General features: G+C 48.1%; 1 protein-coding gene across 2 annotated transcripts in view; it reads right to left on the minus strand.

Annotated features, from left to right (window-relative positions):
- The window catches only part of LOC144094661 (helix-loop-helix protein 15-like), a 133,993-nt gene extending 114,380 nt beyond the window's left edge, over positions 1–19,613 (minus strand). Inside the window, exon 1 of one of the 2 annotated variants that reach the window (XM_077628585.1) lies at positions 19,292–19,485. In XM_077628585.1, coding sequence (XP_077484711.1) covers positions 19,292–19,363 — 72 coding nt within the window. In that variant the 5' untranslated portion in view covers positions 19,364–19,485. Of the gene's footprint in view, positions 1–19,291 lie in introns of both variants that reach the window. The other variant, XM_077628584.1, reaches the window with a different exon arrangement.
- Positions 19,614–22,030: the final 2,417 nt, after the last annotated feature.

Consider the following 22,030-nt stretch of genomic DNA (forward strand, 5'->3'; position numbering starts at 1 on the left):
TTGCTCTTTGTTGAGTGCGTGTTTTGAGTTTGCTTGTGTGCACAAAGACACAAGCAACAAAGCACGCTTCTCGAACACAACGAGGAGCCGAACGGAAAAGTGCGCCTACCGTGGTCGGACCGAGAACGATGAAAATAGAAAAAAGAAACTTTGTTTCAAAATATCCGTTTCTCACCGTCAGAACGCTCGTTTATTATCGTGATAGCTACTTTTTCCAACATAAACGAATGCACTCTTAGCTGAAGTGCTACCGTCTGCTTTAATTTCATAATGTTACTAGCGCCGCTTCACACACAGCGGTGACTTTTGGCATTCACGGAGGCCGCGTTCTAGCTCCTTTGGATTTGCCGTGTAGCAGCGTCGCTGCTCCTTTTGGGTTTTCCTCCTTTAGTGCAATAAGACAACTTTACGGCAAAGGCTGAGAAGAAGTCCCGTGTGACAGGGGTATTAGATTGCAGGATTGCGGAAAAGGCGAAAGTGACGCCTCGCACGAAAGTTTTTCGACAATACAGAATTAAACCGCCGGCGAGAGCACATAGCGAAAAGTGTTCCGATGGAACCAGCAATGCAAGACAATAGCTTTATAGCGAACTGCGAAGGAGACCAACGTGCGTGAAGAGAACAACGTTGAAAAGGGCCCCACTCACGAAGCCGGTTCCACGCTCCATTGTCGTACTGTCAGCGCTGGGAATTGGTAGTCGAGGGTCAGCCAGACCAAAGGCACAGTGTGAGCAACTGAATACGCAGGAAAGTACAGACTCGGCATCGACCCAACTCATTTAAGAAGCCGTGGCCCACAGAGGCACCCCTGTCCAGCGGTATTCCAGCGCCGGGCACGCACCATGGACGAATGAAGCTGATAAAAGCACTGACGGAGAAGAAGTAGTCAGCAGCGTAACATGCGTGAGCAGAACAGGTTTGGTTTGGTTTATGGGTGTTTAGCGTCCCAAAGCGACTCAGGCTATGAGAGACGCCGTAGTGAAGGGCTCCGGAAATTTCGACCACCTGGGGTTCTTTAACGTGCACTGACATCGCACAGTACACGGGCCTCTAGAATTTCGCCTCCATCGAAATTCGACCGCCGCGGCCGGGATCGAATCCGCGTCTTTCGGGCCGGCAGCCGAGCGCCGTAACCACTCAGCCACCGCGGCGGCTAGAACAAGACTGCCACCGTCATGCCGCCTGTTCCATGCACCACTAACGAAGTGTCGCCGCTGGGAATCTGCAGTCGAGGGTCAGCCGGGCCAACGGTACAATGCGAGTAACTGAATAGGAAATTTTGGCTACATCGCGCCAAAATGTGCTTTCGAGAAGTTTGCAGGCACAGCAACCTCTGCAGTGCACGTAACTCGTCGAATAGACAAAATTTGTTGGGCCACAGCGCCGAGGGTAACCGCGTTTTCGAAATTCTAAAAACCGTTATGGATATTACTGACGGTGGGCTACACGCCTCTCAATAATTGCGAAACCTAACATAAATTATAGGTGAGACCAAAAGAAGGAAGGACTCCCCGCTACACTAATGTACCGCGGGTAATGCGAAACCTAACAGTAATAATTAAAAAGTTAACAATTCACTATTAGTTAACCAGCTGCTAGTTAGCACCTCGAAGCTATGGAATACACCGCTGACAATGCTATATGCCGAAAAAAGCGCTATCATAACTCCAAAAGCCTACTTTTAAAAATTTCGTAAAGTCTTAGATGAGACGCCCTGTATAATTTCAGCACCTGGTTATGCTGCTGTCGAGGTGCGGCCTATCATTGGCGAGATCTGACACTGGGGGTTTTAGCGCTAGCGCACTAAAAACAGTAATATGGAAAGGGTGTAGACAACACAAAGCGCTGATCGACCTACGACTATGCATTCGCACGCATATGAAAGCAAAAACGCAGCGCACCTAATTCCGTTATGTGCTGTCAATGCGACAGCGTTAGAAGCTGTTGATGCCTTTGTCTGAAGTGACTGATGTGGCTTGGAAGATCCAGGTTGTTCTGCCCGAGCTCTTCCCGCACCCTACCTGCCACGGTTGGCGGGAGGAGGCTTCACGCAAACGTACCATGTCTAGTGACGCCACTTCCCTCCAGACAGTGAGCATTCTCGAGCCTGGTGACGTCACGCCCCTCCAGCCAATGAGATTTCTCCGCTCTGGTGACACCCCCCCCCCTGATGACGTCATTTCCCGCCAGCCAATCAGGACGTTTCTTGACAACGCCGGACGGTCGCCGCCGGTATTTATGCTTCATTGAGGCTTCTATAGATGCTATCACATAAAACTTAAAGTCTGCAGAACTACAATGTGAACCACTCCATTGCCCTTGCGTTTGCGCTGTGCTGCAACAATATATCCTACGTTTCCATATTTGTGCTTGTAGCTGTCATATAAACGTTAACCGCGGAGCTTTCAGGGGAGGCCACCATTTCAGAAAAAAAAAAACCTGGGTGTGCCACGCTACTAGTGTTTTTGCCTGAAGGAAAATGGGAGGGCGGAATTGGTAGCATAGCCTGAAATGCACTGCAATGTTTTCACTAAAGGCCGGGATTAGTTGCACACACTGAACATCCCGTTAACAGGTTGTTATTCAGTATTCAGTGAACACTATTCAGTATTCCGCCGTAGTGCGAGTACGAACGGAGCTCGGTTGTGCCCGACTCAGTTTATTATTGTTGCTGCTACTTGGCCACAATAGGCAAACCTACATTGACGCCTTCCACCCTCTTTCGTGGTGCATGCAAATAAGGGTTTAGAAAAATATTATTTTTCCCTAGTGATTTAGACTGGTGTTACTGTATGCCCACCACGCATGACCACTTCTGCGTCATCGGCGGCAAAGCTAGCCTTCGCGACTCGGCAAACTACAGGTGAAATCGTCGAGAAAATGTGTCCCCAACAACTTTCTTGCGCCACACCAGGCCCCCTAAGCGAGCTCTTCTCCCAAACCATGACTTCGGACGTCAGACACACGACTAATGGTTTCTCCTAAGACAGCACGCAATGTCATTAGAGGGTGTTCAACGGAAGGAGGCACCCTTGCCTTCTCGTCATGTCTTCACACTTGAGTGCGGCAGAACTGTCGTGGTATCATTCACGGCCGCCCCCTATACTGCATGCATGGTGATCAGAGTCGTTAGTTTAAAACCAACGAAAACCTAACGCTATCAGCTAACATACAAAATTGCTTCATTAAAGACACTAAGCGCGCACTCTTTACAGCGTGGAAACAGGGAGCTCTCCGAGCCGTGCAACAGCGAAGGCCGCCCGTCCAATTACGAGCCAGTTCTGCTGAGACTAATGGGCGCTGCGGGCGACGGCCGTTCAAGATAACCCTTATGCGCTCGACGCTGACCGGAACCGCAGCGGCGTCTCCCTGGCTTTGCGCCTTCGCTATCCGCGTGGCGTGACTCTTGATCCCCCCGCCATTAATTAACGGCAATTGAGCCCCGGTAAACCGCACGCGACGCCGCCGCTTATAATGCCCTTCCCCGACGGCAGTGACACGGGCTGCGCCCACAGTGCATGCATTCACGCGCGTCTAGCGCAGGAAGTCGTTTGTGTGGCTGGCCGCGAAGCCGCCCGGCTCGCCATCTCCAATTGCAGAGGCATGCACGCAATAGCGAAGGGCTCGCTCGCACTGGCGCGTTGGACGCGCCAAATGAGCTCTGGTGTGTCCTCAATGTGCAGTCGGCGCTGGCACGCGGAAAGTTAAGCACGCATATGTGAATGGCTCTAAAGCTAAACTAAACGTGCGGTTATATACGGTCGGAACGCACTGACGATCATCGGCCTTTTTTTAGGACGGGGCGATGAGCTCATGCATGAGGGCATCACGTGTTGCTTGAGCGTGCAAGTGGAGTAGACACACAGCGCCGCATCACCCCTTCCCCCTCCCCTGTTTTGTCACCTTACATATCAATTACGTTGAGCGGCTGCTAGGTGACTGATCTACGTTTGGTTTAAGTTGTTTATCCTCATTAATAGAAGAAACTTCAGGGTCCAGCTCTGAATTTAATTTTCCCCTCAACCAAGGAAGCTTGTGAGTACAGAGACCTGGGCGATTGTCGGGACCCGTAGAGTATCTGTTAAGGGTCCAAGTTGGACTTATTTTTGGAAATGCGGCGGAGAGTTTGACGGATGCTTCACTCCCGCCACCGGTTGGCCCGGTATTGCACTACCTCCGGGATCGCCCTTGTCTTTAGCGCGTCTTTACTATCCTGTCCTTCTATCCCATCTTTCAACTATCCTACTATCTGCACGTGGTAGCGATTGTGGCTCGGCTTGAGCCAGTGGGCAGGCCTGTGCACTTTCCTTTTCTTTCTTCCTGGCAACAACAGACATACAGACAGATCTGGCATGCAAACCAGAATTTCATTCACTTTTGTGCCCATACTTTGTGGCAACACTTTTAAAAGTGTATACTGTATATAGTGACACATATAAGCGTCCTACATTGGCCACATGAGCGCGTTGGAAGGAGGACAAGTCATCCATTGTAGGCAGTTAGGTCACAACAAAAGGATGCTGAAGAAGAGGAAGACGTAGTAAACGAAGAAGAAGAAGGTGGCCTCGGTGGACTTCGCGGTCTAGAGCATCGCTTTTCGCCGCCTTGCTCGAGGCTTTTGCCACACCCTCATATGGGTGTCTAATTTGTCGAAATTACAATGCCGTAGCTGAAAGATGTCTTAGCAAACGGCTCTTCGGCTCCTGGCCCCGACGAAGCCATTTGCGGCATGTTAAACGCTTTAATTCAAATTTCACCGCACGGGCTTGCAAGCATTGTCAACTGCTTCGTGAGGTATTCTTGGATCAATATAAACTTGCAGAAGTCGTGCTCATGATGAAAAATAGAGTCTTGGGTATGTTCTCGACAACAATAGGGCGATTTTCGGAAATCTGTACCAGACTGAACAATGAAAGGCCTTCTCCAAATCCACCTAGCCCAGTTTATTTTCCGTATCAACATTATTTCTCCACGACAGATTGGTTACTGACCAGTGGACTTTGTCAACGCACGCTGATTTGGAGAGCAGAATTTGTTTCACTGGGGTGGTCGAGAGAGATTTCCGCTTTGGTCTATTTAGACATTACTAAAGCGTATGACAGCGTCGATCACACACTTCTTGTGTATAGTTCGATGAACTGTCACCTTCCGAACTGTCTTGTTTCCTGTATTCAGGAATATTTCTTTCTAGAAGGGAATTATTTTGTTTTCAACACGTGGTCTCTTCTCGCAGATGCAAGCAATCTACAGGTGTTCCTCAAGGTTATGTCCTCTCCCGGATTTTGTTTAATGCTTTCCTTTCTTCGATTCCTCTGCCTGGCGATGCCCATATCTACGTGTACGACATCTCCTTTTCCTCATCTGCAGACACACACACCGTGTACTATTCGCTGCAATCTTATCTTTTCGAACTAGAGATATGGCTTGGTTCTCTTCCCTTCTCACTAAATGCCAGTAATTGTGCCATTACCGTTTTTCCTGTTGTTCAACTATTTGGGAGTTTTCGATAATTATTTGCACTCATATCCAGCACATCATGGGTAACTATTTGGGTTTGTTGCGTCATGTCGCCTATACAGAAGGCCCGGCACTTGACGAGACACGCTTGTTTTGATTTATAAGCTTTACGTCCGTCGCATCCTTGAGTTTGGCTGTCTTTTTTTTTTCAGGATGTGCTGCTTACAAACTTGGTCCATATCTCTTATTTGTTGAGAGGCAAGCCTTACAGTTATGACTTAGTTTGCGTAGTTTTGAGGCGAATAATATTCTTTGTTATGAGCCTCTGTTCTTTCATTAGAAATGCAGCTTCAGCACCTTATGGCTCATTTCTTCTTAAAAATATATAAAACTTTTTAGTCTTGTTTGCAAACTATACTTGTTTACTTTTTCGGTTACATTGGCCTAGCTTCGGAAGGCCGCAGATGTTCTTCATTCAATCGCTTTCCTCTCAGTTGCAGGTCGATATGCGTTGCTTTGTCCCTCCCTATATTAGCCTTTCATACTTTGTGGCACGGGCAGGGACACTTTATTTTTCGTTATTTTTTTATCGTCTCACAATAATTTTTGTCCCTTCATATCCGTTACACTTGGATTTTGACAACACACACCAAACAAATCATGCAAAGTCACAATTCCTGATGATAATTAATATTTCAATATTTTTCAACGATCAACCTGACTGTCTAACCATGGTGTCTGAATGTATTTTGTTTGCAGTCGGTATCACTCTCTTATTCTATGATAAATGTTTGAACTCCCTTAATTAAAGGGCAGCTACAGAGGTTTTAGAATTTGAAAAACTTGAAGGGGCCAAATGCTTGAAACTTACAGTTAAAGCATGCGAGCTTTCTTGGGCTAGCATTTGAAATGGTGACGAAATCGCCGCTTAAAATCGCGAAAGGCCTTCCAGCTTCTCCACAGCTCACAGCACCAAATGGAGGCACATGATGACGTCATCTACGGTACCTTTACATTTCCAACGCATAAACGCTTGCGTTGAAGGAAGAAAACCAACGTCCCTGAAGGCAAAGGCTGCCGAGCGTCACTTGGCAGCATCCAACTAGGCATGGCAGTGTGTGGTAGACGGGAGCGGTAATTTGAAATCCTACCATCCGTGACGTCACACTAAGCTTCTCCGCACTTCACCGATGCTATGAGGAGAAGCCTGAAATTTAGTCTTCGATTACGCAATCATTTTAAAAGATGGCGCGAAAAAACTCCGCATGCTTTACCTACAGCCTATATAAATTTCAATGCTTGAATATCGTGCAACTGCCAAAAAGTGTTGCATTTAACCTTCAATATTGCACTTAACCAATATCTCAATAAATAACACTGCAAATCGGTCAGCTGAAAACAGACTTTTGATAAACACTTCCAAATCAAAGTTCGTATATTTATTTCTCGGTCCGTATATCTGGGAAACATATCACCTTTATACATAAATTCACATCCTGTACATTCTTCTCACTGCTCATTCCTCGGTGTTATATTCGACAGCTGTCTGAAGTTTAGCATGCATATTCAGCAGTTACAAAGAAAAACTTCACATGGTGTTAGAGCATTGCATAACAGCAGGTGAACACAGTTGTAAATGTGCTAGAGACTTATAGCATATAGACTTGCTAGCTTGTCATGTGGAAGTTCGACGTCACCTCTGCTCAAAGTGCACAGTGCCCTTGTATGCAAAAAAAGATTGCATACTCTGCACAGATACTGCGCGGGCTTTCGCAAACCACGGAAGAGCACTTACAGAGGCTGATAGCTAGAGGTCTTTGCGGGCGTTTCAAAGTTCGACATGCGGCTACTAGCTCTCTGCTTGCTGTCCCGCTTGTTATCGTTGTCGCTAAGTAATGTAATTAATTTATCCATTTTATAAGTTCCACTACAGAAGCCGTACTCTGGGACATCTTTCTGTATCAGAAATATATACGCATTTATGTTATTTTGTGTACTTTTGTAATAAACTTATATCTTCTGTCTACATTGGTTGACATCTTACTGGACTACTTAAAGCAAAACCCGTTACTAATACTAACCCGTTACTATTACTAATACTGATGCTGCACAATGCGAAGAAAAGGCTGGCGAAGACATTTATCCTTCGTACTTTTTCATTTAGCTTGTCTGATTACACCTGTGTTTTCATCGCGAAACTCCTTGCTCTGAATCTGGTTATCAGAGAATTGTCCTCAGCTATGTACTGTCATTATTGTGACTGATGCCCTATCAGTTTTTACAGCCCTGACATCTCCTATCTGGTCAAATTTGCGTCTCTATATTTCTAGACATGTGGCTACACATGTTCGTCAGGTGAGGTTTGTGTGTGTACCTGACCACAGCAGAATTCCCATGAATGAGACGGCGGACTTTTCCGCGGCGTCTTCCCAGAGGGCGGAATAGGCCGCCATTTTGCTCGCATTAACCACACGAAAGAAAAAAAAAACGAATAACGGATTCGCAAGAGCGTGCAGGAACTACATCAGGGGCAGGATAGGGCAAGCAGCCATTAGTATTCTGAATGACATCAAGGAAGCTGAAAGGCAAGCAAAGATCGCATGGACACCATCGCATCAGTCCGTAGAGGGGAACGAAGGCGCACACACCGCAACCCGAGCACCTCTACCGCGGGTACCCCAACCCAACACACGGACGAGCGCAACTACTCAAACATGCTGACCACATACTGAGAAACCATACAAAACTATAGGCTAGGCAGAAAGGAATACGCGCCACCGGATGAAGAACTATAACGGAACAGGAAATAACACTGAGAAGAATACAAATAAACACATACTCAAGCCCAAAAAGACTTCACGCAATCTACCCAGAAGGCTATGAGCCACGATGACATAGAGGCGGACCTACAGCACATGGTAAGGGCCTGCCAAACAGAAATATAGAGAGGATAAAAAGCCGGCGATTGAATGATGGGAGCAAATGCTTCTTACCCGACAGTTCAGCCGGAGCTGACCGAAAGGGCAAGAGCGGCTGCAAGATCCAATGGACTCCCGGAATAGGGGGACCGTTCACCACTTTTATTTCAAATTAAAATGTTTTCATAATCATCATCACTAGATGGGGCCTTTTTTCTATTATTTCCTTACTTTCTGCTGCGGGCGGGCGCCCGCATTAAGCAGACTCTATTGCTGAATAGCTTCAAGTCATCACAACTCTCGTCTTTTAACTTCCGGCATTTTTGAAGCACGCGTGGAATTCGGGTCAGTGCCTTTCTTGTCAATTCGAGTTGGCTTTGACTAGTTTTCTATGCAGGATTGCTCCCCTGAATTTCTGCTTTCATAGATCTGGGTGTTTCCCCTCAGCCAAGTGTTCTTTCTTGGATCATTTCCTCCGTTCCCGTCACCATGCAAACGGCCTCCGTCAGCAAACTTATCCTCGCAATTTATTTCCACAATTTAAGGATGTATCTGTCAGTAACAAATCTACTCTCGTTTGGCGCTACCCAGCTGGGCTACAGCCACACGACAGTTCGCTCCGCTGTTAACAAGTTCATTTCTGCCTCTGCAAGGATTCCCTGCCAGGGGCGCCAATCACGCTGTGGTTTTTACTTTTCTCCACCCCTTCTTTTCTTCCTCGATGTAAGTTCCAGTATTCACAGTTACAGCTGTTAAGCGCCTGCTCCAAGGTTTCGCGTCGTGGTAGTAGTAGGAATAGTAGTTGTAGTAGGGATAGTAGTAGCAGCAGCAATCGTAGTACTGGTAGTATAAGTATAGTCGACGTAACCGCTGGGTGCGTTGCCATGGGAACCACTCGGCAGAATGGTTACTGTGGGTGGAAAGAGGAGGGTATGACAAGAGCGTAGGAAGACGTGACCGGTGGGTGGTTACCACGGGTACCATCTGGAGGGTGGTTACCGTGGGAGGAAAAGGATGCGGCTAGAAACCGGGCAAGGAGAGGACGGTATGGCGAGAGCATAAGCTGCAAGCGGAGGACGGTTTCCGCGCGAATATCCTGCAAGGTGGAGGAGGGGGTCTACAATAGGAGGGGAAGAGTATGGCGAGAGCGTAGAAACGCGTAATCGAAGGGTTGTTACCGCCGAAAGGAGGAAGGAGGGTATGGCGAAAGCGGAGGAACATAGCACGGTCCACCTGCGGCGGCTGCTACGAAGCGGACCTCCCGAGGAGAGGCTGATTTCTCCAGTGTTTCGAAATGCTCCTTGATTTCCGAAACGTGAGCGATGTGATGAACGCTTGTGTTTACTTTTTGCCAGTTCTAAAACGGTGCATTCGACAATCCTGAGGAATGAAAGGCTCGGACGATTGTTACAGACTTCTTCTTCCGAAGGTATAATAAAGAAACAAGAATTCTTTTCCTTTACTTTTGAGCACGTGTTCCAGTGTTCTATGCTCATTAGAAACCTCGGATATACGATTATCAGAGAGTTTTAGCACAGCCTTACGGCTAGCGCAGCCATATGCGCGTTGCCGTTATAACGCGCTGCCGCATCCGCCGTACGGTGGGCAGTTAACGTAGCTAGCGCGCATTTACCTTCACGATGGAGCTAAAACTCCCTATTAATGCATGGAATGCATTATTTGGTAGCATTTTTACTTTTCCGCGTACCCGCCTCCCGCTGTCCGGTCTTCTGCGCCCATTCGTTTTCGTCCGTCCGTCCGTCCGTCCGCACCGGGGCGCCTGTGCCAAGGCAAATCTACTCCTGCTCTTAACCTGAGAGGACGGCGTGAAACGAGCCAACATCTCTCGCACGGCTTTCGCGGCAACACATCGATTTCAGTGGGAAACCACGTCATTAGTGCAGGTCTAAGATCACCAGGATAACCAGGAGCACTAGCGCATTTACAAGCGTATTTAGACGAGAGCCTCGTAGGATGCACGGGCCTCTATGGGAGCTCGGTTCAGAGAAGCGCAATGAGAAGCTATATCTACTGCATAAAGGAATACCCATATATGTAGTATAGCTTCGACATAACTGCAGCGCGAAAAACCAACTAAGCAACCAACTTGTCCAAAAGCTCGTCTTACTAAATGTAGTATAGGGTTACCCATAGTTATACTTATTAGCCGCCAAGCTTTTTCCAGGGTCCAGATAAATGACCTTTCTTTATATTTCTTCTTGTTCTCACTTCGACATGCGCAGCTCAGAGTTGGAAAAGTGTCGTGAACTGTTTAATCGGGGGCACTACATTCACCTGTCTCCAGCTTGCACTTGCACGTGACGAGGGAAGCGTACTTTTTCAAACATGCCTGTATGACCTTCTGGCACGTATACACTCATATTTCCGTGTTCGGGGCCAAGGGCGGGCGCAATTTTCCGCCGCCGCCGCCGCCGCCGCCGAAATGCCGCGGCGCTCACACTTAGTAGTATGTCGACCACGATTTCATTCATAACTGCAATCAGCAAAAGGTCTGATTCGAGAAGAGTTAGCCGAGTAGCGTCACTGGGCATGCTTTCGGAACAAATTTTTGAGGCGGTTGTTGTTGAGAGGTTCAGCAGGTTATTGTTAGCTACTGGAGGGATTAGCCTTGACAAAGTTATATTGGCAATTGCTCCACCGTGGTGACAGTTAGATGTTAAGATCGGAACTTTTGGACACAGGTCTGTGGCCTGGCAGATCTACGTCGGCATGCGCACGATCCCCAAAATAATCAACTGCTGCTGTCAACATCTGGAGCACATGTCAAAGTCTAGAAGACTAGTCTAGAAGACGTTAAGCCTCCTTTTTTGTACCAGTGATGTCCGCGCAGGTAAACAAGGTCTTGGAATGAAGCGTGTGATGCTCCTGCCCTCTTCAGAGAAGAGAGTAGGACATAACTTTCCGTGTATAAATCTGGGCAGCACATAAAGTAATGTTGTACATCATCGCACACACCGCATGAACACAACAGAGACAATTCCAGGCCCGTCTTATTCATCGACTGTGGGGTACGAGCCGAATCCGTGCAATCATCATTATCATCATCAGCCTGCCTACGGACACCGCAGGGCAAATACCTCTCCCATGTCTCTTCAATTAACCTTGTCCTTTGCCAGCTGCGCCCACCGCATCCCCACAAACTTCTTAATCTAATCCCACCCAACTTTCTGCCGCCCCCTATTCCGCTTGCATTTTCTTGGAATCCACTCCGTCACCTGTGGACACCTCAGGGAATCGAAATGGCTGAAAACCGTTTGTTTGAAGTACCTCTTGCCATCTTGAGGGACTTTTCCTGAGGGCTTCACAGACAGCGATTCATGGGCGCCTTTGTCCGGCACCTCGCGTTTCCAGAGAGATTTTACGGGGGGGGGGGGTGTACCCATTGGAGACATACATAGTAGCCTCTGGTGTGCAGATTGTGCACCAAGCGCAGAGAGCTGAGACAAACCTTCAGGGGAAGGCCCACGCTCTAAGCTTTGAAGGGTAGATTTCGAATCTCTCAGGATGACAGCAGGTTGAGCCGGACAGGACCTTAGTCTCCATAAATCCACCTCAATGGCCACGATTTTAGCCGCTGTGGAGGACACGACTCTAGTAAGGCGGACAGACAAGGAAATATTGAAAGATGAAATATGAAATGCCGCTCCGCTAGTTCTGCTTGCCTTGTTCACAAACCCATCAGTGAAAAGTTGGAGATGGCGAGCACATTCTGTTTCAAAATGCTCGAGTACGAGCGAACGCTTTTCCGTCAAAGGAGTACTCCGCTTAGCACGCTCGTAGAATGGACAACGCACAGTAGCGACTCTCAAATGATCAAGGTGGGTTTAACCGCTGGCTTCGTCTCCCAACGTTAAGACCTAGGCCATTAAGAGTGCTACGTAAGTGCCAAGTAAAGCACGCACTCAGATCTTTTTCGGAAGCGCTGTAGAAGAGCTCCCCCAGCTGCCGTCTCTCAGAGGCGATTTAGTTGTATGAAGCCACAAGGCTAGAAGGTATAGATAGTGACTCATAAGGAACTTGATTGTTCGCGGCCGCCCGCGGATCTCCAAGAGCTGCCCCTGGGCTCTTTCGGTGCAATAAAATTTCAAGACGTTCAAACTGTGAAACAGATGGGGATAATAAAAGTAATTGGTACATTATGCGGCTCATCACCAGGGCGTCATGGAGTCCGACCATTGAGGAAGGATGATTTCGCCATGCTCACCTGCGATTCGGATCACATTCACGCGCGAAGACAGAGATGAGACAGTGGAGTCCACAGCTCGCCGCCACTGAAGACGGGTTTCAAGAACGACACACAAAAAAGGCATGTAACTATATTTAGGAACGCACGAGCTGCCAACTGCGCATAACATCGTTCAACACCTGGAAGCAGGACAAAGCCGGATTTTCCCACTGATGCAGACAATCCCACACCTTGAATGGTATAGTCCTGTACGGAAAGTAGGCTCTGTCAAGATAAAAAGGCTAATCGCTTGTGTTGGTAGCCGGTAAACCAAATACAAATGTCGTCTGCATATATAGACATAAGGACCTGCCTGTGATTATTCCACGAGGCCTTGGGAAGGCCAGCCATTGTGACGTTGACGAGTGCAGGGGAAAGAATACTTCCCTGAGGCACACCTCGCGATACAGGCCTTTCCGTGCTTGAAGTGGTGCCTAACCTCACTCGAATTGAACGATCACGTATGAACGAATGAATTGATCGTAGATGGCCCTGTACAGCCATGACTTACAAACTATTTAGTATTGAGCTTTGAAGGACGCTGTTATGAGCTTTTGCTACGTCTAGCAAAATGACTAGTGTCGAAAAGCTATAAGCCCTCTGATGTTCAATGTGGCTTGTTGGGCATTCAGACCTGGGCGGAATCCAGTCATGCATGATGGAAGTGCCTTGCATTCCTCTATCAGTGATTCACCACAGAGTTTACGGAGTAGCCGCGTAGTACTATAGTTGTAGTAATTGTGTATGTCTCGTCTTAATCGAAGAGCAAATTTCACCCCTCATGAATAAATGTGATTCAGGCCCGTGATTTCTCCAATCATAATATGCTAAATATTATAAGCTCGTGATCCAGATTAACTTGGCGATGTCGTGTGGAAGGGGGCGAAGAAAGAAAGGGGGGGGGAAGGGGAGGGAGCAGGTTGCCGTCAACCTTCCGGCTCGGATGATAGCGGAAAGTTAGCATTTCTCGTTCCTTAACCTAACCAGAGAAAAAGGGCCCCATATTCGCAGAAGGGGTCCATTCCATATGATATCGCGCTGGCATGCTTGCAGAACTTATCATGATTTCTCGCACGGTTGTAGCCCTTTCAAGCGATGCTTCTATTTAGAAGATATTGACAAATCCAGGGCTCTTGAAATTGACTTACATTACTCTTTTTACCCGCATTACTCCAGCACATGAGCATTCTTCGTTTATATAACGCGCTTTCAGAAAGGGTTCAGGCTTCGCGACCCAGCGCTGCCATCTACCGACGTTCCGACCATTCAACTATTCCTTGCCACGGCCGCCTGTATCGACCCCGCCGCGCCCGCGCGATCTGTGCGGTCGTGTTCCCTAGCCGTGTCACCGCTGGCCTGGTGAAGCCGGTTTCGCGCAAATGTTCAAACGTGGCTCGCACTGCGCACATGTGTTGCAAAGGAGGAGTCTCAAACGCGCGGACTGCGGGATACATGATGCCCACGCTACCTTTGACAGCCCGTACGGCACTTCAGCTAGTATCCGTGAGGCATAATGGCACAATCACCCCCGAAAGGGAGCATATCACCAGGTCAATGCCAGCTTCTCACGGCATTTCATTCTGGGTTTCTTTCAAAAGAATTGACAACATATGTAAAGAATCTAATGACATATCTCTGGAGAGGAATATACCTACAGTTGCGATATTTGACTTTCGATGGCAGTACATGCACCATCTTATCAGTGGGCACGAAGTGTTAAAAAAGAAAACATGGAAAAGTAGAGCTAGTATATCGGATGTGAGAATGAAACTGAAAAAAATTGGAAGGGACTCTTAAGCTCTGCCTTAAGGGAATCACGCGATAGCGTAATAGGTTAAATCCCATATATGCAGAAGGTCATTCTCTAATTTACATTCATAGATCCCTGCGAGTCCTCATACCCCTCCTGGCGCAGTGGTTCAGCGGTTAAGTGATGCGCCACTGCACTGACAGGTGGAAGGTGCTCCCAGTGGTGGCCTTGCGCGGCCCAGATTGCTCTTCCCGAGCGACCAATCATTGAATTAGCTGCCACGGTGGGCAGTTTGCTCACTATCCGGAGGGCAGGTTGTGACGACGCTGCAAGGTCACGTGACTTAGGTGCCCCCCCCCTGCCTCCTTGGTTGCTCTCTGGGGACCCCGTACCTGCCAGAACCATGCCCGTGATTATTCGATCACAACGCCGAAACCGGATTTTCTCGGCAACGGCGCCTTTAGCGCTGTCGCGTTAGCAGTTAATATTGTAACGCGATAGCGCGTTGAAGGCACCGTTACCCAGAAAATCCGGCGCTGGCGTTGTCTGCGTTGCGAGCGCTGTGAACCCATTATACGCTGTCGCGTCATGCCTTCAAGGCGAAGCTTAAGTGATTCCGCTAGTTTATTTAGCGGTCACATGGAGCAAAAAAAGATTGTTTTTTCACGATATTTTAATTAAGTATAATTAATCAAATATTAAATCTTTGAAGATACTCAAGAAGTTTCGATTATGCAAGTATTAGGGAGCCGAGAAAGGCCACAGACGGCGTAATATCAGCTGCGGCAGCCTGATTTGCGTGTTCTACAGGGACAGCGGTACACGGCAAATCCGGCGTACTCTCCCCTGCTCCCGCTAGCCCGTTTCCCTCGCTGCACTAGTCGCGCCGGATTCTCATGAGCGCTGCCGGATGGATGGATGGGATGGATGGAAGGTAGGAGCATCCCCTTTGAAACGGGGCAGTGGTTGTTGCCACTATGCTCAGTTTTTTTCCCTTTATTTTTGTTTACTCTGCTGGAAGTTGTTAATACAATTCGCTATTTCCTTTTAAAAAAACGTCTTCCTGAACTTTAAAACTTATGTCACCTCTCTGCTTTTGTACCACCAATCCTCCAATCGCTTTTTGCTAATTTCCACCGCAGATTTATTTACATGACTATTGTTATCTCTAAACCCTAAGGCCTCAGGAAGAGTGACTGCCTGCATCGACATCGGGATGGATACCATCGCATTTTAGGATGAGGTGTTCTATTTTTGTCTACAGATTTACCACACACAGCACATGTGTCATCTTCTTCGTTAAATTTTTTTCTGTAGCTGCGCGTTCTAAACACCCTGACTTAGCTTCAAAGAGGAGGGCACTGCCTCTTGAGTTAAGTATCATAAAACGTTTCCTTCCTGATCTGCCTTTTCCAGCATCGTTATAGTTCTGCACTATGCTTCTTTTTCATTGAATCTATCCAATTTTTACCTTCGACGTTTTTAACCTGTCGTTTAATGCTCTTTCTTTCTCCTTCCTCGTCTCTGGCAAACTTACTGGCCAGCTTTCTAGTTCGTTTCCGCCACTGTGTGTCAAAGCTCTTTTTGTACAGTTATTTAAATACCTTAGCTGCCCACCGGTTATCATCCAATTTCCTCAGGCGTTCTTCGTATAGTACTTTACTCTGAGCTTCCCGTGCTTCGAACGTTGCCCAGCCTATATCCCCCTGTACTGCCTCGTTTGTGGTTTTCCCGTGGGCGCCTAGTGCTAATCTTCCGACAGTTCTCTGATTTACATCTAATCGCGACTGAAGTTCAGCCCTTAAGCATAGAACCGCATTCCCGAAAGTAAGCCCCGGCACCATTATTCTTTTCCAAATACCTCTGAGGACTTCATACCTGTTGTACCCCCACAATGCCTTATGTTTCATTATCCCGGCATCTCTTCGCCCTTTTGCTATGAGAGACTGTTCGTGCTTTTCCGTGTACATACGCCCATTGTTTCTTGGCCTTGTATTGTAAGCTCCTGATCAGTTGTGCTGTTGAAAATCACACCTGACTTAGTTGCGCTAAAACTGAAACCTAGACTGTATCCTTATTATTAGACTGTGCCATATTGGAGTAGTGGCGCCATCTAGCGATTGGTCCAATCCCGAGCGCCATCCTGGCTTATGCGGCCGGCCGCAGCAGCACCTGGCTTATCGAGAACACCCGTTGGCTGCGCGGTGTAGTCGCATTATTTTGAGCGTTTCTTGCATGGGGCGTGCTTTCGTCATGAAAAACATTCACCTCACAATGTTTTCGTGGCTACTGGTAGTCCCACTGGGTACTCGCGGCCGGCAGTCCTGCCGGCAAGCGTGCACTGCTGTCAGCCTGTCACTGACACAGCGTGACTTGTGTGAGACAAGCAAAGAGTCCTCATTCTAAATGAATGGCTCGGCTAGAAAGCAAGATGTTTGCAGCGTGCGTAATGTTACAGTACAATGTTTAGTCGGCAGTCTGGTGGATCTCAACGTACCTGTTCAACATAAATGCGAGCTTCTTCTTTTGATCCATATGCTAAAGCAACAAACAGATCCTATGCTGTCAGATGCTCTTCACTTGAAAGGTTCAAATATTTACAGCGCTTCGTTGTACACCTCTGCTGGCGGCACGTGCAGTTCGAATTCGCCTTTCTATATTCACACTGCGTCTCGTCGAAAAACACTTTCTGTACATAAACGACAGGCAAATTGCCCGGCACTGCAAACACCAAGTCCTCTGTGTGTGTGTGTTTTAATGAGCGACTACGCGATCGAGAATGGCAACCGCACCGTGTTGATATTTAATTATATATGCCAATATGAAAGTTCTAAGCAGATGCGTCCCAACTGGCCAGAAGATATGCCTTACGATGGAAAGAATCGGCTCTGGAGCTCGCCGCCACACCATTACCCACTTCTGCACTAAATCGACCCACATTTCAAATCTATGCGACCACTCAGTCTTCCACGCCACCTGGAAACTGTCGATCCTAGTCTCCGTCTGAACACGACGTTTACAAACAGCTTGCGGTACCGTTTAGAACAAGTGAACAGTCTGCATTGCGACAACTGCAGCTCAATAGAAACAGTACAGCACATTCTGTTTGAATGCCAAGCGTATGCTGAAGAGCGTGTGTACTACGAACTTGTATGGGCCACTCACCCAAGTGCCCAACTGTTTCTAACAGCGGGCTGCGTGCTAGGTCCCTTAGGTTGCTTTACGCAGCAGAGACGTGCAATCTATTTGCCTGTCAACATGACGTTGGTATACTCGACAAACTGTAATATCTCCGTACATCTTTATGCACTCTTCGTGCAGTGCACTTTAATTGTCATCCCCATTGTAGGACATTACATTTCACAACACTTAACATCTCGTTGCATTACTCTAATATCTCTGTAAATCTCAGCATTATGCACTCTTCATGCCGTGAACTTTGTCGTACCCTTTATAGAACATCTCATTTCACCACTCAGTATCGTAGCATTACTCGTTGACGCACCTCAGCCTACACTGAACGCCCATTTATTTTTGAGCGCAGCTCTTATGCGCCCGTTCGTGGGTTGAGCCGCGTCGCCGTCGGTGTAACCGAGTGAGAAGGGAGCGAGGGGACAGGCGGAGAGTGAGCGCGCTCCCCTTGAGACCCGTTGTGCCGAGCGAACGAAAGTGCCGCCGCTCGCTCATAGTGGCCAGGCGCCAGACGAAGTGGTAATGTCGTCGTCCATCAGCACTGCATGTGCGGACGTAGATGGCTAGGGGCACGCGCACCCACGAGCTGCCTCCTCGCAGTCGCGCCGTGCTCCGCTCCGTTAGCGGACGGTGCTGTGAATTAAATGCGCCGCACGCGACAGACTGTCCGCGTCGGCTACGCCACTCACAGCGTTGTCTTCCTACTATAAACCATATGCTTATGAACAATGCACTGGTGCAGCAGGTCAAACACACCTCCATTTATTTCTCCGACCGCAAAGCCACCTTCACAATAATAAAAGACCGGGAGAAGAGCGTTACTTAAGGAGTGTCCGTGTAAAAAAAAAAAAAAGAGTGCCTTGTAACTGTACATACATACACGTATCTTTCAAATTCTTTGCCTCAGTATATTGCAAATCAAAACACAGCTGCGCTTAAATTTCTCATTAAGAAGTATATCGTAATCGACTTTAGAATTTTTTTATCTGTTCTTTTCTTTTACTTCTCTATAATTCTGGGCCCCTCTCCCCTGTATTCCTATCCCCGATTCCCTTCCCCACGCAGAGTAGCATGTCAGCGCATTTATCATGACGGATAAAATCTCTGCTTTTCAATAAAGGGTTTTCTCTTCCCTCTCGCATTGAAGTAGTGACAGCTAGCGTAATGAGTGTCGCAAATGGCGCTGCCATCTGTAGCGATCGAGCGTCATCAGAAGCCGCATCGCAATCGCGTAGAGTCCCTGAATGATGGATACCCTCGAGTCTGTCAATAAAGCCCATGACAAACCCTCTTATTTTTTTCCCCTGGACGTCAGTCTGTTTAAATGGTGTCAGGGAAGCATGGGCGCGTAGCGCTCGCGACGCCGTCCGGTTCGCAAGTCGTCATGGCTTCGTCGCTCCTTCCTCCACCTAAGCCACTGAACACCACAGGGGATGTGTGGCATCACTGGTGAGCGTGGAAGAGTGAATTTAAACGTTTCGCTGCTGCTAACATGCTCAGACACCAGTCGAAAGCGGTGCAAGCAGCCACGCTTCTGGTAAAGATGGGAGAATAGGCGCGAAAAGCCTATGCACCGTTTCAGTTCGGTTCAAATGAGGAACGCAACGACGTTGACGTCCTAATTAAGAAGCTTAAGAACTACCAGCCCGTGAAAAACCTGACGTAGAACGAATTTCGCTTCGGGATACGCGACCACAGAGAAGGAGAAACTTTCAATGAATGGCTCACCGAGCTTAGGCTGTTGGCAGGTCGTTCAGAGTTCGCCACGCTGGAGGACCGCATGGTTCGAAGTCGAATCATCTTGGACGTCAAAGGTAAGATGCTGCAGCAGAAATTGACCTCAGACACCCCGTCATACGCGAGAGCAATTGAGACGTGCCGCACATGGGAACAAGGCCAAGTGGAATGTGAAAAGATACAAGGTGTGAGATTCAAGTAGCCCACGTGTCGTTTACCCCAGTTAACCGCGTAGGAGACTTCCATTTGCGCCAAGCGGGGATTTGATACACACAACAACGAGGCATGTCCTGCGGTAGGCAAACGCCGTAAGGACTGCGGCGGTTCAAAGTCGGTCAGTCAAACCACTTCGCCAAAGCGCGTGCGACAGACTATAAACGGAAGCGACGGCCAGAACAGAAACGCGTAAGGGAAGTTCACGCCGAGAATGATGACGAATGCTTTTTACAATCAGCTCAAATCGCGTCGCTGTCGAGCAAGACTGTGTGGTCGGCGCAAGTCCGCGATTGACGGCAAAGCTGCAAAATCGACACTGGAGCCAACTGCGCACAGAGTATGCTCGTGCGGGTGACTAGCAAGCCTACAGACCGAAGAATGCAGAGTCATGCTGAAGACGTTTTTTTTTTTTGGACACGTACGACGTGCTCGCGAGCAGATAGCGCTGAAAGGGGATGGTCGTGGCCGTACTGTCGTGATGGAAACAAACGCGAACAACGCGGCGCCTATACGCGCTCTGCCGTTCGATTTTCTTTTGATCGCGCTTTCACCTGGGTGGTAAAAAAAAAAAGGGCGTTAACGTTAGAGTCGTCCTAGAGTTCATCACGGACTACCCTAGCGTGTTTTTGCTACCACCGAAGTAAAAGCGCGATGAAAAGAAATACAAAACAGCGGAGCGCCATTTTCGCGTTTCTTTCCATCGCCTCTGTACGTGCACATCTCGTTTCGTCATGTGTGGCATGAACATACCGATCACTTTGAGTGGATCCGTGTCTGAAAAAACTCGGATCGCTACTCTTTGCTGTGGTGAACTCTACGAAGCGGCTGTACCGTTTGCTGATGTATTTCATGGCGGGAACCTAAATGGGCTCCAATATGTAATGAAGCTGAAAAGGGGAGCGCAACCGGTAGTAAGAACTCCGAGGCGAATACCTGTCGCTTTAGGGGATCGTGTCAAAGCTGAACTGCTCCGCATGGAGCAAGATGGGGTCATCATAAAGGTGGCAGAACCTACAGAGTGGTGTAGTTGTTAAGCGTAACAAACTCTGAATTTGCCTTGACCCGACAGATTTGAACAAGGCACTGCTTCGCGAACGGTATCCTAAGCCTGTGTTGATGGATGTACTAAACACTCCGGGCTTGGGCAACGCTAAGTTCTTCTTGACTCTAGACGCTTCGTCTGGATTTTGGCAAATAAGTTTGGACCGCAAGAGCTCGTAACTGTGTACAATGAGCTCACTAATGGTCTGTACAGATTCCTGCGAATGCCAAGCTTCGGTATTTCGACGGCTCCCGAAGTGTTCCAGCACTCCATGCACAGAGTTTTGGAGGGATTGAATGGTGTGTCTGTGGTCATGGATGGCATTCTGATGTGGGACAACACGCAAGAGGAGCACGACACAAACATCGCCAACTTGTCGGAACGCTGCAGACGCACGAGCCTGAAGCTGCACATAAAAAAAAAAATCTGCTTCCTGCAGCAAGAAGTACGATACCTGGGACACATTCCGACAGCCCAAGGCCTCCAGATCTACCCCCGACGCGTGCAAAATATTCTGGCTGTTCCTGTTCCGATGAACTGCAAGCCATTGCAAATGTTCCTAGGAATTGCAAACTTGGTATCAAGGTTCATTCCGTTCATGTCGTCGATTACAGGTCCACTGAGAGATCTGTTATGCAAGGAAGTCGCATGGGAGTGGACTGAGCGCCAACAGAAGAGCTTTGAAACACTACGACAAGCACTGACAGAAGCCCCCGTTCTAGCCTACTTCATGCAAGACAGTGACATTTTCCGTGGATATTAGCCAGCACGGGGTAGGAGCAGTCCTATCACACTAAACAAATTGTCACCCTTAAGGGCGCAAATCAGCTGTCCCCAGACTAATACCCTTTTGGGTGTTAAAAAGGGTGCAGAGATCAGCACCCTTAAGAGAGGGTGCACAGCATGAAAGTTTAGAGGGCGCGCATCAGTCGAAGGATTTTGCTTCATGGGTGCATATGTGGAGCACCCTTCCAACATGCATTCGTAGGGGTGTTATGGAAAAATAGTACCCTTTAATGAGGGTGCAACCTTTACATCCTCTAAAGTATCATGAAGTGCACCCTTCCTTAAGGGTGCTGATTTCTGCACCCTTTTTTAGCACCGAACAATTGGAAAAGGGTGTTCGTCTGGGGACAGGTGATTTACACCCGAAAGGGTGAGAAATTGTTTACAGTATACTGTAGGACGGACATTGAGTTGAGTACGCAACTCGTCCCGATCCCTGACAGACGCGCAGCAAAAGTATGCGCAAAATTGAGAAAGATGCATCGACCATGGTTCACGGCTGACAGAAATTTCGTGATGATATCATCGGAGAGCCTGACGTCACAGTGGAGTCGGACCACAGACTACTCGAGGTTTTTTTTTTCTTTCAAAAAAAAACACTTTCGGAATGCCCACTTCGCCTTCAACGCATGCGCTTAGCACCGCAAAAGGTGTGCAATTACCGTACAATTCAAGCCAGGCAGCAG

Source organism: Amblyomma americanum, chromosome 6 (genome assembly GCF_052857255.1).
Source record: "Amblyomma americanum isolate KBUSLIRL-KWMA chromosome 6, ASM5285725v1, whole genome shotgun sequence".
Lineage (NCBI taxonomy): Eukaryota > Metazoa > Arthropoda > Arachnida > Ixodida > Ixodidae > Amblyomma > Amblyomma americanum.